This window comes from Neodiprion pinetum, chromosome 4, assembly GCF_021155775.2.
Source record: "Neodiprion pinetum isolate iyNeoPine1 chromosome 4, iyNeoPine1.2, whole genome shotgun sequence".
Taxonomy (NCBI): domain Eukaryota; kingdom Metazoa; phylum Arthropoda; class Insecta; order Hymenoptera; family Diprionidae; genus Neodiprion; species Neodiprion pinetum.
Window position 1 is genome coordinate 17,504,070 of NC_060235.2, and position 15,460 is coordinate 17,519,529.

Genomic DNA, 15,460 nt, shown 5'->3' on the forward strand with positions numbered 1-15,460 from the left:
AATCAAAAGTCGTAACTCGGTGTTCGATACTTGTGCATGCGCTGAACCTCTGCTTGTGTGTTATGCATGCATAGGCTAACACACTTCTCTAAACTTAAACGCACCATATGCACCATATATGCACTCACAGACCCTGTATCAGTAATTGCCGTCGGCAATTTCTCCCCTCATTGCATTCATGCTGAATAATCCGCTTCTCAATGTCCAGTGACCAAGTAACGAATCATTTATTATGCACATACAAGGGCAAATAAACATCCACACAAACTGATCATTCACGGTCGCGTTGGTGCGGGGCGGGAGGCAGGAGAAAGAAAAATAAACTACTGGTAAAAAAACTGAGCAAACTTAATCTCTCGCCGAGAATTGGGGAGGAAAAAATCGAATAAGTATTTTGGATAGCTTCGAGCTTGTCAGTGAGGCTAATGAAGTCAAAGCGAAGAGGAGAGAGCAATCATAGCATCGAATGACAACATGCTGTAATGACAGAACCTGACATTCCGCTAAGCAAAGCTGCAGCCTGCCGTCGTCGACACGCGTTACGTACTTCACCAGTCGTGTCTGAACAAAAACGGGATAAATAATGTGAAGATTAATCGTTATTAGGATAATTATTACTGGCTTATATTGTGACAGTATTAAATGCCGATTAATGTCAGCTGAATACAGAAATACGGTAAATATATCTTGACTTAATTCCAGTCTATGTATTGGTTAGTTTACCTAGCACTTGTACAAATAATAATCATTTGTCGAGAAGATAAACGTGGCACTAAGCCGTCAAAGAGCTGTTCTCGGATAACGTATCTGTAGACGTGGTTTCGCTATTACGAATTTTCCTCAAAGTTTTGGAAAGTCACTCGTCCCTTAATTTCTGCTACTCCGATAGAAAAATTTGAAAAGAAAAAACATCTGAAACGTAAACACCAAAGGTAATAAGCAATAACAATTGTCCGGACACAGTTAAAAAATTCTTTTTGACAGAGAGCATTTTTTACCTGATATTGTGTGCAAATTTGCTAAACGTGAAATCGATCGTAACAAAATTTTAATCGAGCCTAACAATTTCCGGAGGAATGATATTTTATGTCATAATTTCACAAGCTTGAGATGAGTATCTGCATTGGATAAGTTCTTATCACTGAATGGGAATAAACATCACAAACCGAATGTAGTCTGATAATGAATGATAATGCTCTATGAACACGGAAATATTTAACATTCACATTATCCTCCATTCGATTTTTTGTCACAGTTAATCACAGAATTGATAACCTTTTGATATCTCGACAGTGATACATCCATCATCACAAATTATACATATACATATATAATGTGTTAATGAAATACATTCGCAGATGAGGTGACGTTCGGTGGTGCCATGCGGAAAAAATCAATCAGCTTCATATTCGCATCTCTCTGCGTATGGGGTGTCATAACTTACTTTCTATTTCTTGATCGTCCAATCGGCAAAGAACAAGATAAGGTGAATATCAAGTGTTGATTCCGTGCACGAATTGATAATGAAACTCTGGAAATACACCCCTGATATTGATGACTAAAAATTATTCCCAACTCCAAAATTACAGGGCAACATCGCAGCGAAAATTCGTGATATCGAAGAAAGAGTGAAAGAGCAATTTGCGGAGAATAAAAAACTCATTCAACATCTTCGTGGTAAATTACAGGATCAGAGTAAGCCTCATTTTGAATTGGAATTATTACGGTCAATTGAAGCTCCATCGATTTATTGACGTTCGTGATTTTCAGACGAAGCAGAAAACGCGGAGTCTACTGTCGTGAAGAATGCAGAAGAGGCGCAAAACGCCGAACGAGACAAACTAGAAGCCGCCGAAGAGGATTTGAAAATAGTGAGTTTTTTGTCGTAAGACATTTGAAGGGTCCAGGGGAAAAACCGCTATAGTCCACTCATTCTGATATCAAGAAAAATGGAAATGAATGTTTCCTTTTCCGTAAGAGTACATTCGGTATCGATTCTACTGGCAGGTTTTTCGAGGTGTAATACTGAATTTCTCATCCAACAGTGGTATTTTCGGAAAGTACTCTTTAATGCAATAATAATGGTATCGCTATATCATTTTCAACGAGAGATGAAATATAGCTGTTTCCCCTCTTCACCCTTCATTTCCTAGTTTTCAAACGACTTTATATTCACTATTCAGCAGGTAGACGAAGCTCAGCATGTTGCACCAGAAAAATCACTGAGAAATGAGGAACCCGTGATTGCAGTTCTAGTATTTTCATGCAACAGAGTTACTGTGAAGAGATGTCTCGATCAGCTGATCAGACTGAGGCCAAGCGCCGAACAATTTCCGATCATTGTCAGCCAGGACTGCGAACACGAACCGACTACGAATGTGATTCAAAGCTATGGAGAACAACTGACGCACATAAGAGTAAGCTGGTTTATTACCCATCTCAAACTTCAGCCATCCCGAATTTTCGATAATGTACTTGAATCAAACTCCTTCGTCTTTTAAGCAACCAGACCAATCGGACATAGACATTCCTCCAAAAGAGAAAAAATTCAAAGGCTATTTCAAGATAGCTCGACACTACGGCTGGGCATTAAATCAAGTCTTCTTAGAGTTCGGATTTGAGACCGCGATCATCGTTGAAGGTAAGGAGAAGAATCTGGATGCAGCGAAATTTCGTTTCTATGAAAACAAGTTTACTCTGAATCTCATGGATGCGGGTTTTCCACTTTTATTTCAGACGATCTAGATGTAGCTCCAGACTTTTTCGAGTACTTTCTGGGCACTTACCCTCTGCTCGTCAAAGACAATTCTCTTTGGTGCATTTCTGCCTGGAACGACAATGGAAAATCTGAACTGGTTGACGATAGTGGTCATCACTTATTGTATCGGACAGATTTCTTTCCCGGCCTTGGTTGGATGCTCACTAAAGACATTTGGATGGAGTTAGGACCAAAATGGCCAAAATCGTGAGTTTAATTACAGTCTTATATACGATGAATTTGGAATAACGAAACTGCCTCATTCTTTTTCCAACACATAAAATCTTAATACTCTTCCATCCACTGTTATTTTCAATAAATTAATTCCAGATACTGGGATGACTGGATTCGAAAACCAGAGCAAAGAAAAGACAGGGCTTGTATTCGACCCGAACTATCCAGGACGCGAACGTTCGGAAAAATCGGAGTTAGCAAGTGGGTAGAGTTAATATTTTCCAGCAAATAGATCTGGAGGAAATTTATAACTCCAGCAACGAGTTTTGAATCTTGCGATTTATTTTTCAGCGGGCTGTTCTACGAAAAGCATCTGAAATTCATTAAGTTAAACGACGTATTTGTGCCTTTCACCAAGATGAATTTAACCTATTTATTAAAAGTGAGTAATCCCTTTCCCTCATATCAACTCATTGCTAAACCTCTTTAACCAAACAACAATTTTCGTCTCCGAAGGATAATTATGACATGGCCTTTGTGAACGAAGTGTATCAGTCGAGAGTGGTAAACTATTCGGAACTGAAAAGTGACACGTTACCAAAATCTAGCCCGGTGAGGATCCCGTACCACACTCGTCAGGCGTATAAAAATACAGCAAAAATGCTCGGCCTGATGGACGATTTTCGGGTGAGTGTCTTCTCTCGAATTCGCAAAAACTACTGGTCCACTCTTGTTTCTGTTCCTCAAAATTTCATCCTAATATTCTTTCAGAGCGGTGTACCTCGCACGAGCTATCGCGGTGTTGTCACGTTCTTCTACCGTGGCAGAAGAGTGCATTTGGCACCGAACGCCAACTGGGCTGGCTACGACATAACGTGGAGCTAACACAGAGCTCTCTACAGAAACGAAAACGATCTTTAGAGCGTTCAACGAGTGAGCCAGCTGGGGTATCTACTCTCTTTTCTTTCCCTTTTTCATTCGCACTTGTCGTCTTGCCTATAATTCATTATTGCGAAAGTTTCCAGCCTCCGAAGGATCTTATATCAAATTGAATGTCAATTTTTAAATACGCAAATACCTATGTACCTACAAGGTGCGCGTGATTTTATATTGCCTCAACTTCCTACAACGTTTACGCATCGCTGAACTCATCGATCAATATCATATATATATACCGATTAAGCATTATTGACAAACGCGCTATTTGCAGATCGCTCAAACGCGTGGATATTGTGCGCAAAACTTATTAGGTATTCATATTTATGTCTGTTTTCATTCTTTCATTCTCTGTCTCTCTCTCTCTCTTTCTCTATGTCTGTTTAACGTTATCTGCTTTCTACCGATTTAAATACCCTTTGTGAATTATAATTTCAATTCAACTAATTGAATTATAATGTACATTTATTTATTTTATTAGTATATTCAGAGTCAATGATAAAGAATATTATTTGCACTTTGCGTGACTTGGTTACAGTGAAAAAATAAGTTGTTTCAAGTTCCTTATAAGTTACGTATAGGTATATATATATATATATATATATATAAATTATAAATATAAACAATTACAATAAGCTATATACCTCTATATATATGAAACAAAACTATTAGAAATAAAGAAATTAAAATTGTAATTATTATTATTATTTTATCCTCAAATAATAATGTAATTATTCTGTACAAGAAACAATAGCATAACATCGATAAGTGATATACTATACATATAGGTCTATATATTATACATAACTATATTATATTGTAATTAGAATATCTTTTACAAAAGACAAAAAATAGATTGATACCAATTATAAGATTATCTATAAATCATAATCAGAATGTGTTTTTATTAATTTTCATCTCGATTCGTAAAAAAAGAATGTAATTAAACGGAAAACACGCAACAATAAAAAAAATAATAATAACGAGTCAGAAAGCAAAAATCGCTGTTCTCGTTTGACGCAGTGAAAACAAACGTGTCAGTTTTTACACCCTTTTCTTTTATTCGATCATTGTACTCTGCTCACCATATTGAAGTTAGTAACGTTATCGTAACGATTCATGCTGATGAAAAACCGTTACTTTGCGATTTTTGAATTGCTTGAAATTCTGTAAAACCGTAATAAAACAAAACATAGGCATATTTTGAAATCTTCGTTCCTTAAACGTCATTGTAAAAAATTAAAAAATAATTATTATTTTCCCAATGTTTCGTTACGATAACGTTACTAACTTCAATCTCGTCTCCGCACGGGGTCTGTAATTATTTACGAATGTCTTCCAGCAGACAGGCTTCTTTTGCAAACTCCCTATTTCACGCGAAGTCTAGTCAGCGAAGCGATGCTCGTGCAGGTTTACCAGGCGCCAGACCATACGCATGGTATCGATCCCGAGGTGTCAGCTTGCAGTTATGAGTTTGAAACAGTACGGCAGAGGCTGCAGGCTCGAATAATTAAACGGACTTTTCCATTCCTGGAACTAGTCTTGGTTCGCTGGTTCGTTGATTTAGAACTCCGCAATCAACGGACAATATTCAAATCCGCGAAACCGAAATTTCAGTTTGGCGTCCGCAGTAGGTGTATAATGAAAGGGATAATTTTGGAAATGGGGAGAAAATCTCGGACTTATCTGAAATCGTAAATCGCCGCGAACACGTGCGCTGCGATTGAGTTTATCCCCGTCTAATAACTCCCGCCGAAATTAGGTGGATAATATGGAAGGATGAAACGAACAATGAGGGGATTCCCCGAGTGGAAGGGGCGCAATTAGCTTCGCTCTAATCCCCCTGCAGCCAACACTTGGTTACGGAAATTCGCAAACACCCTTCGTGTCATAATGCAAGCGGTTATTTCACGCCCTCATCTCTGATCCCATTCTTCTCGCAAACGCGATCATCATTTTTATGGAAAACGTTCGAGTCACGAAATTTAAATATAAGTACGAAAAATTGTATCACGCAAAAATCACGAACAGAGTGTGGAAATGTGCAGATAACGTATATTTAGAGATAGAAATAATAAATTGGTTCAACCCACCTACATGCATGATGCAACCAAAATACAAATTCTTTTATCTTCCTTTACTTAAAATCATTTCCACGAATTTCTAGAAACTCTGCGAATCTGCAAGAAACAAATTTTCGACACACTTGTTCTGGGCATCCCTAAAAAATGTCAAATTTCTTTTACCTCTCGAGTATTATTCTCCTGATAATTAGTATGCCCAATTTTTTCTTTTCTCTTCATAGAAGTTGAAAAAAAGGGGAAAATGTTTTTCTCAGTTGACGACGTTGTTAATTTGACGTGACACGTAAAATAATTTTCCCGTATAAATGACAGATGACTTTTTGGACAGGAAACATATATTTTGACGGCACAGGGTTCTACTGCAGTTAGGTACAAACATATTAGAAGATATTACGAAATATATGCACCCTAAACTGCAGAGTCTGATCCGATTTTACACGGACATATACATATATAGATACGTCATGTACGTATAAGATACAGCAATATTTACGGACTCAACTCCGCGACTCCCCTTCTATTCAGGCTTCGCCGCCAAGTGGAGTGAATAAGCCAAAACTAATATCTATTTAATTAATTCTAGATTTATTAAAATCTGTCACACGTCTCCAACCCCTGTTATGTAATAACTGATCGCTTACACTGCTTGCATTCAGGCATTGATAACAATATACTTTGCAGAAGAATATCTATGCACAAATCATCGCCGTAAGGGGATGACGTAAAAATATTTTATAAAATTATCTTCGTTATCAGTATCGTTTTGTTTTAAGTTCAAAACACATTAGAAAAATTTGTTTTCTAATGCGAAAGGCTTACAGTGTTGTCAAAAAATTTTAAACGTTCTTCGGGCGATTTTTAACGACTTCTTCAATGAAATGAGCTGTTGTCAAAAAAATCTTTAATATAATAACGAGGAGAAAAACATTCAAGCTTCAGGGGTTTCTTTGAAACTGATTAAAAATAAAATAATTCCGTCCATTATTCCTCGTTTGAAAATTGTTTTTAACGTCTGAGTTATCTCTTCAATATACATTCTCTGTGTCACCGTTGAAAAGAAATACACACACACACACACACAAATACAAAGTAAAAAGTATTCCATTGACTTGTCTATTACTGCCATTGTATATAAATATCCTGCATGAACACCCCTGAAAACTTGGTCTGTATAGTCGCAGGCATCGCGAAAATTATATTAATTCAACGAATTCGCGAGGACGCGAATAGTCCTAAAATTAAAAGATAATAAGTATAAAACAATACAATTCACGAAGGACAAGTCGGATCGTCCAGTGCGCATGAATTGCGAAATTTTCCATGGCGGTGAAAATTTGCTTCACGCAGATTCTGGGCAAGAATTGCGGCATGTGGCGAAGGGGAGGAGTCGGCACAGCCCAAGGGGCGATCATCACCCGAGTCCGCGAATAGTGGCTCCAATTTTCCCGACCCTCGACGAATCGCAGGTCCGGGAATTCCGGGGAAAATAAAGGGGTGGAAATCATCCCTCCTCGAAGAGCCCGGACAGACCGATGGTATCCAGTCAGAAAGGGCGGTTCAATCTGTGCTATAAGAGGCGATTTCTGATCTTGGGTCCAAAAATCATCGGTCATTTTCGAACTCGCCAAAATTGCGGATCAAAAATTAAACAACGACGCGACGGGTTTTTTGCAAATTTTACTCGGTGTGTATTTACCCAGTTCCATTGAAATTCAGTGAGAAGCGGTGACATTTTATTTACAATTTTTTTAAACAACGCAGTGAAATTCACGAATATTGACGGGTAAACGCTTTATACAGCTGGCTGAACTTCGGGTTTTCGTCTCGCGAATCGTTTTGTGCAAAAAACTTGGCAGCTCATCCAAATATGAGCTATCCCGATTCTTTGTGGGAAATTAACGGGAATCAACCACCAGTGAGTATATTTTATTATCGATATAGGATGATAGTTGGTACACTGAGCGAGTATTTCCGTTATTTTTTGCCATTTTTTCGCCAAAGCTGCGGGAACCGATATATACAACGATTTTCTTGTAATATCTTGTCAATTTAACACGGAGAAACCACGGAAATCGAATTAGAGGTAATTTAATACTATGGAAAGCTGAAATCGATCAATTTATGAAATTGAAACCAAATACCTATTCAGTGAGTGAAATAAGGTGGGAAATTATATGACAACCAGTTTTCGAGTTTCAATTTTTTCCGACGAACGTGCGAATTCTGTCATTGATCGGCGCCGCGACGCAAGGCGTCGACTTGCCACGGCTTGATCCATGTGTAAATCGAATTAAGCGGACTGCAGGCACCTGATCGCCTTAAATTTCATCGCAGGTTATTACACCTGAAATGCCTCAGTACCCGGGAACCGATTTGGGAAGCTACCCTGTCTGGGAAAGCACGATGCTTTATCCGCCGCCGCCTCCGCAACACCCTCACATAAATGAGCACAGTCTCTACAGGCAGCCATGTGCCCTACTTCACCAGAGGTATTATAAATTAGGGGAGACGAGTCCTAGTTGTCATAATGTTACTCTCTGATTTATAGAATTATTTAGAATAAAATTTTATTTAATTCAGGTATGAGGCAATGTAGATGCATCCTTTGCGCACCTAGAGAAAATTCGTGAATGTTCCGAAGCAAGTTCGAATTAGGTTGTTCGAATGATCAAAAAAAAAAATCGTCCCAAGTATTTTAAAAGACGAAAATTGGTAAAAAATTATGAACAATTGTTTTTTTTGCACCTTTGTTGTTCGGATTTTATTTAGATGCAAGAAACTCGGGGTATCGATATATATTTTTCAGCAAAAATTCTTTTCTTTATTGCATTTTTTCCTGGAAACCACGAAACGGTCGACCTACTCTCCGAAAACGCGGAAAATCCCGAAAAACTTGACCCGGACTCAGAAAACCACGGAAAAGACAAAATGGGGCAAGTTGTGTGAAATTATTGTCAACATGTGACAACTTACCGCAATGAGCGATTTTGTTTAAAAATGTGCATATTTTGCTGACCCGTTATTCGAATAACAAAAACATATACCAAATCAAATGAAAGCGACAAGAAGCACTTTTCCGATTATCTTATTGCGAAATATCCGACTGCAGCCAAGAAGATAAGAAAAGACATAGTTTGAAGATATGTATTTCTTATTATATTAATTACTTACCAGGACCAATTAAAATTTTTTAATCACTGCAAAGCAGTATATAATGCGATATTTTACTTAACAACATTTATTTATTTCAAACATTGAATCTACAGTGCCGCTCGTTCCGATATCTAGCGGCGGAGATATGGACGTTGTGACAACTAGGACCCGTCTATAGTCTCCCCTACCCTGATACTTGTGAATATTTGCCACTACTATATAAAAATAAATTTTTAACGAACTAGTCATTTTTATAACTCCTCCTCAACCCTTTCAGTCACAGTGGGATGCGCAGCGACCCACCTAAAAAAATTCCATATCCTAGCCTCATCCCAGTTTATTTACAACTTCGAACGATCTTTATTACTTCGTATGACACGTAAACCCCTGAGTAACAAGTTTCTGCTAGAATCGGCGACTTTTGATAGTTTTTTCGATTTCACATCCGCCATCTTGGATTTAGAAATGATCAAATTCTGACTTCAGATTGGTGATCAGCGACCTCAAAAACCCTCGAGTAACAAAATTCAGGCGAAAATATTGAGTGGAAAACTATGTGACTGAAAGGGTTAAATGATCGAAATCTAATCACTATCGAAAAATTGTTACAACGAATTTTAGCCGATACACTCCAAACGGCCGCTCCCCAAATCTTCCATCCTCAACGACGAAGAAGCCGCGGCGCAGAGTGGCGACGGTTTCTCAGAGAAGGGCTGCGAACATCCGCGAAAGGCGTAGAATGTTCAATTTGAACGAGGCATTCGACAAGCTGCGGAGGAAGGTGCGTACGGGAGTATTTTATTCTTCGTTTTGCGAAGCAGCAAAGCGGCAAACAAATAACAAGAAGTGGTAAAGATACGGTAAAATTTTTTACAATTTTTGGTCTGAATTTTTACACCTATTTCAGGTGCCAACATTCGCCTACGAAAAACGACTGTCCAGAATTGAAACGCTGAGATTGGCGATAACTTACATCGCCTTCATGGGCGAGCTGCTCGGGCTAGATTCGAACAGTTCGAAACAAGATTATATCCCGAGGGAATATTACCTTCCGAATTGAGCCGCATTTTCGGATACGCAAGTGCGTTATTCGATTCGTTTCATTCACGTATAGTGCGCGTTATTAATAAGTACGTGAGTAATACACGCAATCATGATTCTGATACAAATCGCAACCCATGTCTTCCATTTTAAACTTTAGACAAATGATATACAAGTATTATACACTAATTATATCGTTTTAATATACACAATATGAATAATTTGCATTTAAAACGCGTAATATAAATACACGCAGACTAATTCGCATATCTAGACATAATCATAAAATTAAGTTATTGATATTATTATTGCTTATACGCGCGTATAAAACACACAAAAATCAGTTCTTTGTTATACCATTATGGATATTTATATTTATTTATTTATTTACGTTGAATGTATTATAAATGATTTTCGTAAAGAAACAATTGAAATATATGATAATAAACCCGATTTCGACGAAAACGAACTGAATTTTATCGTATGACAAATTAAGTTTGACACAAAATTGATTTTCGTAATGTGGCGTGCGTTGCGCCTGAACGAAGCCCGAAAGGCAACTCGATTTACAGGGAAAATCTGCTCTTACCTGCCGTTCAATTCTCTCGAAAAATGAAAGCGACCATTACACCTGTTTTTATATTTTTTTTTACCTCATTATTTATTTTTAATAAATTCATATAAACATTTTTCATCCGGACATACAAAATCAATATTACAATTACAATGAAAGACAATTGATTGTTCGTGAAGAAAAGGAAAATATTTTCAAACAGAAACACGCCAAGCTTCATCCTTTAAACACTTTTTAAATTACTTTCTCTTCACGTATATTGCAAGAGAGAAAAATCAGCACCTAGATTAAAAAGAAAAAAATACAACCATTATAAATCACCTTCCCTCATCTATGTATATATAAGTTAACAGACATAATCATTTTATCAATATTACTATGATTATTAGGATTAGTATTTCTCCGTAACGAAGAATTATTGATATCTTTGTACGCTATCGCCGTTATATTTGCAACACGTTAAATGATTATAATTTATGAACCGTCATATCTTTGCCACAAAATCGTTGCTTCTCGGTGACATACAAATTTATTTCAATCTAATTTTCACTTGTTTCTAGTTTTCTTGTTAGTCTCATTCGAGAATAATTATTGTACAGCTCATTTATAAATTTTTCGAGCATTTTTCTCGGACACTTAGATTCTGTATGTCTTTGGAATGTCTTTCAACGTTTTTACGACGGTGACCCGAATTATCTCGCTTAGAGAAATGCGTAAGCGATAAGTAAAGGGAAAAAAGAAAAGTACTAACGAATATCTGTAATTCAAATGCATGTAACCACACCGCCGCCTCTTTTAAAAGTTTCAAGTAAGAAGAAGATATGGTGCAGCGGTAATTTTTTTCGTTTCCTTCATTCTTTTTTATTCAACAGTTACAATTCTTTTTTCCCTGTAAGTAACATATAGTATATGTATATTTATGTATAAATAATAACATTTTCATAGTTCAATAATATGTATGTTTATGTTTTCGAATGATCCGATTTTTTTCTGAGTGTGATAGAGAGATGGAAATCGAGAGAATGAAAAGTACCAAAAAAGTTTTACGTGCGTTTATTTCACGTGACGCGATCAGGAAGTTGTCGCTGAAGAATCGACGTCGTAACTCTCGCAGCCTCTTTCATTCGAAACATTGTTCACACATAATTTGTAAATATATTATGTACTATACATGTAATATTAATTAGTTATACGTTTGCGACGTGTAAATTATTATGTACCTATATTTGTTCAATAATAGCTGATTCGAAATACAAACACAAACACGGAAGGAAAAAAAATAATTAAAAAAAATTAACTGCTTGCCTAGAGAGATGACATCTTATTATTACTGGATGATGATATTTAATTTATAGACATGAGTTTTATGTAATTATAATTACAAATTAATCGAGCAGAGAATATTTCAAGTTGTCCGATTTGCTCCGAGTTAATAAAACTTCTTTGCTTGTGCTTCTTTACTGTCCCTGCAAGATAAAGAACCAAAAAATACAGAAGTAGAAAAAATTAACGAGAGGAGGTGATGAACAGGAACGTAAATTTACCACAACCAGTCCACGTTACACATTAAAGTAAAGAATTAATCATTATAATTATAACTTTCGACCAAACAATTCGAACTCGCTTACCTGTATATATTGTATCCTAATAAAATGACCATCTGTACCGCGAGGAAGACCAAGAACATGGAAGTGGTGAGACAATTTCCTGTTCGACAATCCTTATTACCGGCATCCAACTTAACATTAGCGTGTTCTATGTCTCTTTTGACCCTGTTCAATCCATCTTTCATTTCGGATATAAGCGCCTGGTAATCGTAGCCGATCGGCTGAACCTGGAGAACGTTATACCGAAGTCAAACTAAAGCTAGACAAATCATAGAATTTGCGAGACCTGAAAACCGAGAAATTGCGGCGTACCTGAGCCGTAGGACCGCGAGCTTGATTGTTCAAGATAGTGTCAGCTTTGGAATGAACTTCGCCGACGAAAGATTTTATCTCTCTGGCTGTGTTAAGGATGGCGTTCTGATTGTTTAGCACTGCGTCGACTTCGGGCCGTCTTATAGTGTCGATTAATTGAATCGGTTGACCAGGTTGCCCGCCGGCAGCACCTTGGACGCCTGAAAGGCAAGACTCAGTGTAGAATAAAAATTCTACGTGCGATTGATCCCTACTGAAATGCTTCATTACTTAACAAAGTTATCATACCATACACGCAGTTTGCATTCAAAAAATAAAAATTTTATACAAACTCTAGTTTGCAATTCGCACTCGGCGACAAATGTCCAAGTAAACAGGAATTTCCTTCTATCAAATCTCGACGAAAAAAATTTGTTTCTTAACTTTTCAGCTGCCAGAAATAGTGGCGCTTGATTTAAAGCGATATGTTGTCAAATTTAATACTCACCGCCCACTTGGACTTGTGCTATCAGGCTAAGGGTTCGTTCTTGCCTGCCGACTACTTCGTCTAGTTTTCTGTTTAGTTCTCTCAACGCGTCGAACATCTGGCTCTGTCCGGAAAATATTTGACGCAGCTCTCGCTGATTATCAGTTTCGAACCATTCATCGAACTCTTCCTTCGCAGGCTGTTCGTCGGGGTGTTGTCTGCGCAAATAATTTAGTGTGTCAAACAATCGACAGTACATAGTCAAGTGATGATATTGGTTTAGAAAAGCGGGCAGATTTTTTACCTACGATAGTCTTCTTTTTGCTGTTCTAGTTTTTTCTGATAGTCCTGATACTCCTGGCCAAGCTTGATCTCCTCTTCAGTCGATATTTTGCGCCCACCGTCGCTCACCGTTTGGCTTGTAGTATGTAGAGATGTGGTCAAGAAGTGCAAGACGTCGTGATCGTCGGCCAGCCCACCTAAAATAGAGAATCAGACGTTCTTCAGGGATTCCGAAAACTTTTCAAATACTACGCTCTCCGATTGTGAGCAAAAATATTCACCAGTGGCTGCAGATACTCCAAAGTAACCATTTTTCGGTAGTTGCACATTCTCCGCACGCAGACACATCTCGAAATCTTGATCATTGTTTGTCATTCCATTGTGGAAGAGCACCTTTGAACACATTATCGAGAAGATATATTTGTAGCGTTAAGCTATTGGTGGAAATATTTTCATTCAAATATAAGGTAACACGATCGAGCGCCTGAATGAAGAAACTCACCGTTAACGTGTTCTGGTAGTACTCAATTTTCGCTCGGGTTGGAAACGGCTTGTTACGAAAATCCCGCAGACAACCAGCCAAAAGCTGAGTTGTTCCATCGCTGCAATTAGAAGGTGCAGAATAAATTAATCACAAAACTCTGATAACTAGCAAAAGGGGAATTAGAGAAAGAATTGGCTCCCTTACTTTGCATGGTCGAATTGTTTCGTTCCATCATTGAGAACAGCCATGATGTAAGGGTTGTTATGCTTATTATCATTGTCGAAGGAATCGAAGAATATTCCGAGTCCATTCCACTGATCCGAACTACCAAAAACTGTCCCGTCGTAAGAGCCTTTCGACGTCGTGTACCAAAATGCTAAACCATCTGCACCAATTCTCCCACGGCCAGTGACGCGGAAGACAATGTTAACTTCCCACCAGTCGAAGTTTGTCGGCTGTTTTGTCCATATGGCTCCTGTTATTCAAGATCAAACTATTAGAAATTAAGGTTAGATACAGTACGCTGATAGATTTGAACTGAGATGTTTGTAAATCATTCAAGAAAGAAGAGAGAATACTAAGCGACTAAGTTTGCACATTATCATAAGAACAGATTTAAATTTCTAATGGAAACTTAGTTTATCTTATGAAAGGACACGATTGTGACAATACGTAAAGAAATTTTTTCCTATTAATTTCATTAACTCCGGAGAAAGTCAATACAACCTTTGATAATGATATTTTGCGATACTCGTGAAGTTTAATCTATTCCACGTAATTCTTACCTTTTTGGCTCCGTAAGGACGGAGCAATTCTGACGTTTTCGGCACTCGCGATCGCATCTGGAAAGCAATAAATTCCGATTAGAATGCGATGGTCGAAGATGAGGGAAAGATCAGTGTATAAGAGGCTGGCTGAGAAGTTGGAGGACCGATTAAGGTGATTTTCGACAGGGCGCAAATAGTATTGCAATAAATATTCGGCAACAAACGAAATCCATACGGTAGGAGATTGGGAGCGCGGGTTGAACGGGAGACAAGATTGGTTGATGGGTTAGGAGACGAATGAAAAGATCGAAGACAACTTACTTCCGCCGTATTCCCAGAAAGGCACGCTCCCGTCCTTTTGGGCGAGATAAGGAGGCTTGAACGAGTACTTGTACTCGAATTTCTTGTGTGGATTCTGAGCGAGAACAGCTGATAGTCCGATTGCAATGATGCAGACAACAATCGCGGGCCACCTCACCTCCGGCGCCATTTTCATTTTGAAATGCCACTTGCCAGCCGAACTGCACTCTGCAGCACCGTCGTAGAAAACATGATGCTTAAAAAAATAAGGTCTGCTCTTGCGCAGCCATCTCTTAGAGTCAATCGCGTAACCATCCATATGAAGGCCATCTTGAATTTTCAACCAATTGGATTTGAGATCGTTTGGCGCGCATGTTAACGTGTAGAATTTCCAAGCAGTTTAATGTCGTATATTTTTAAGATGGCTTCCATATGGGCGGCGCAGAACAGGATGAAAATACATCCCCCCGAGGAACATACGCTATCTTCTTAGATCATGGTGGAAACCCGCTCGTCAGTTTG

At 38.0% G+C, this 15,460-nt stretch overlaps 3 protein-coding genes across 5 annotated transcripts; 2 read left to right on the plus strand and 1 right to left on the minus strand.

Moving 5' to 3' along the window:
- Positions 1 to 8: 8 nt before the first annotated feature.
- Mgat1 (alpha-1,3-mannosyl-glycoprotein 2-beta-N-acetylglucosaminyltransferase) lies at positions 9 to 4,873 on the plus strand. Of its 3 annotated transcripts, none has more exons than XM_046624696.2 (11): positions 9 to 676; positions 1,359 to 1,486; positions 1,590 to 1,695; positions 1,771 to 1,871; positions 2,187 to 2,417; positions 2,503 to 2,641; positions 2,737 to 2,965; positions 3,089 to 3,193; positions 3,284 to 3,374; positions 3,449 to 3,619; positions 3,704 to 4,873. In XM_046624696.2, the coding sequence occupies exons 2-11, from the start codon at positions 1,382 to 1,384 to the stop codon at positions 3,815 to 3,817; spliced, it is 1,392 nt and encodes a 463-aa protein (XP_046480652.1). In that variant the 5' UTR covers positions 9 to 676; positions 1,359 to 1,381; the 3' UTR covers positions 3,818 to 4,873. The 3 variants fall into 3 exon arrangements, with proteins under 3 accessions (XP_046480652.1, XP_046480650.1, XP_046480651.1); XM_046624694.2 differs by having other exon boundaries at positions 16 to 676; positions 2,184 to 2,417; XM_046624695.2 differs by lacking the exon at positions 9 to 676 and adding an exon at positions 765 to 932 and having other exon boundaries at positions 2,184 to 2,417.
- A 2,637-nt stretch (positions 4,874 to 7,510) lies between these two features.
- LOC124216433 (48 related 3) lies at positions 7,511 to 11,983 on the plus strand. Its single transcript, XM_046620939.2, has 4 exons — positions 7,511 to 7,867; positions 8,287 to 8,441; positions 9,727 to 9,886; positions 10,013 to 11,983. Exons 1-4 carry the CDS (start codon positions 7,820 to 7,822, stop codon positions 10,163 to 10,165), a joined length of 516 nt encoding a protein of 171 aa, XP_046476895.1. The 5' UTR covers positions 7,511 to 7,819; the 3' UTR covers positions 10,166 to 11,983.
- Positions 11,758 to 15,284, minus strand: ergic53 (protein ERGIC-53). Its single transcript, XM_046620938.2, has 10 exons — positions 14,960 to 15,284; positions 14,657 to 14,713; positions 14,076 to 14,346; positions 13,890 to 13,989; positions 13,669 to 13,780; positions 13,410 to 13,584; positions 13,127 to 13,323; positions 12,640 to 12,839; positions 12,349 to 12,554; positions 11,758 to 12,186 (listed from the first exon to the last, which is right to left on the minus strand). The coding sequence occupies exons 1-10, from the start codon at positions 15,255 to 15,257 to the stop codon at positions 12,150 to 12,152; spliced, it is 1,653 nt and encodes a 550-aa protein (XP_046476894.1). The 5' UTR covers positions 15,258 to 15,284; the 3' UTR covers positions 11,758 to 12,149.
- Between the last annotated feature and the right edge of the window lie 176 nt (positions 15,285 to 15,460).

Bases quoted from the DNA above. Each gene is read 5' to 3' on its own strand.
- Mgat1 (XM_046624694.2), top strand. From the start codon at position 1,382: ATGCGGAAAAAATCAATCAGCTTCATATTCGCATCTCTCTGCGTATGG. The intron at 2,418-2,502 runs GTAAGCTGGTTT...TCGTCTTTTAAG, and splicing joins AACAACTGACGCACATAAGA to CAACCAGACCAATCGGACAT. The intron at 2,642-2,736 runs GTAAGGAGAAGA...CTTTTATTTCAG, and splicing joins GACCGCGATCATCGTTGAAG to ACGATCTAGATGTAGCTCCA.
- ergic53 (XM_046620938.2), bottom strand. From the start codon at position 15,257: ATGGATGGTTACGCGATTGACTCTAAGAGATGGCTGCGCAAGAGCAGA. The intron at 14,714-14,959 runs GTAAGTTGTCTT...ATTGCTTTCCAG, and splicing joins TTTCTGGGAATACGGCGGAA to ATGCGATCGCGAGTGCCGAA. The intron at 13,324-13,409 runs GTAAAAAATCTG...TTATTTGCGCAG, and splicing joins CAAAAAGAAGACTATCGTAG to ACAACACCCCGACGAACAGC.
- LOC124216433 (XM_046620939.2), top strand. From the start codon at position 7,820: ATGAGCTATCCCGATTCTTTGTGGGAAATTAACGGGAATCAACCACCA. The intron at 8,442-9,726 runs GTATTATAAATT...AACGAATTTTAG, and splicing joins TGTGCCCTACTTCACCAGAG to CCGATACACTCCAAACGGCC. The intron at 9,887-10,012 runs GTGCGTACGGGA...CACCTATTTCAG, and splicing joins TCGACAAGCTGCGGAGGAAG to GTGCCAACATTCGCCTACGA.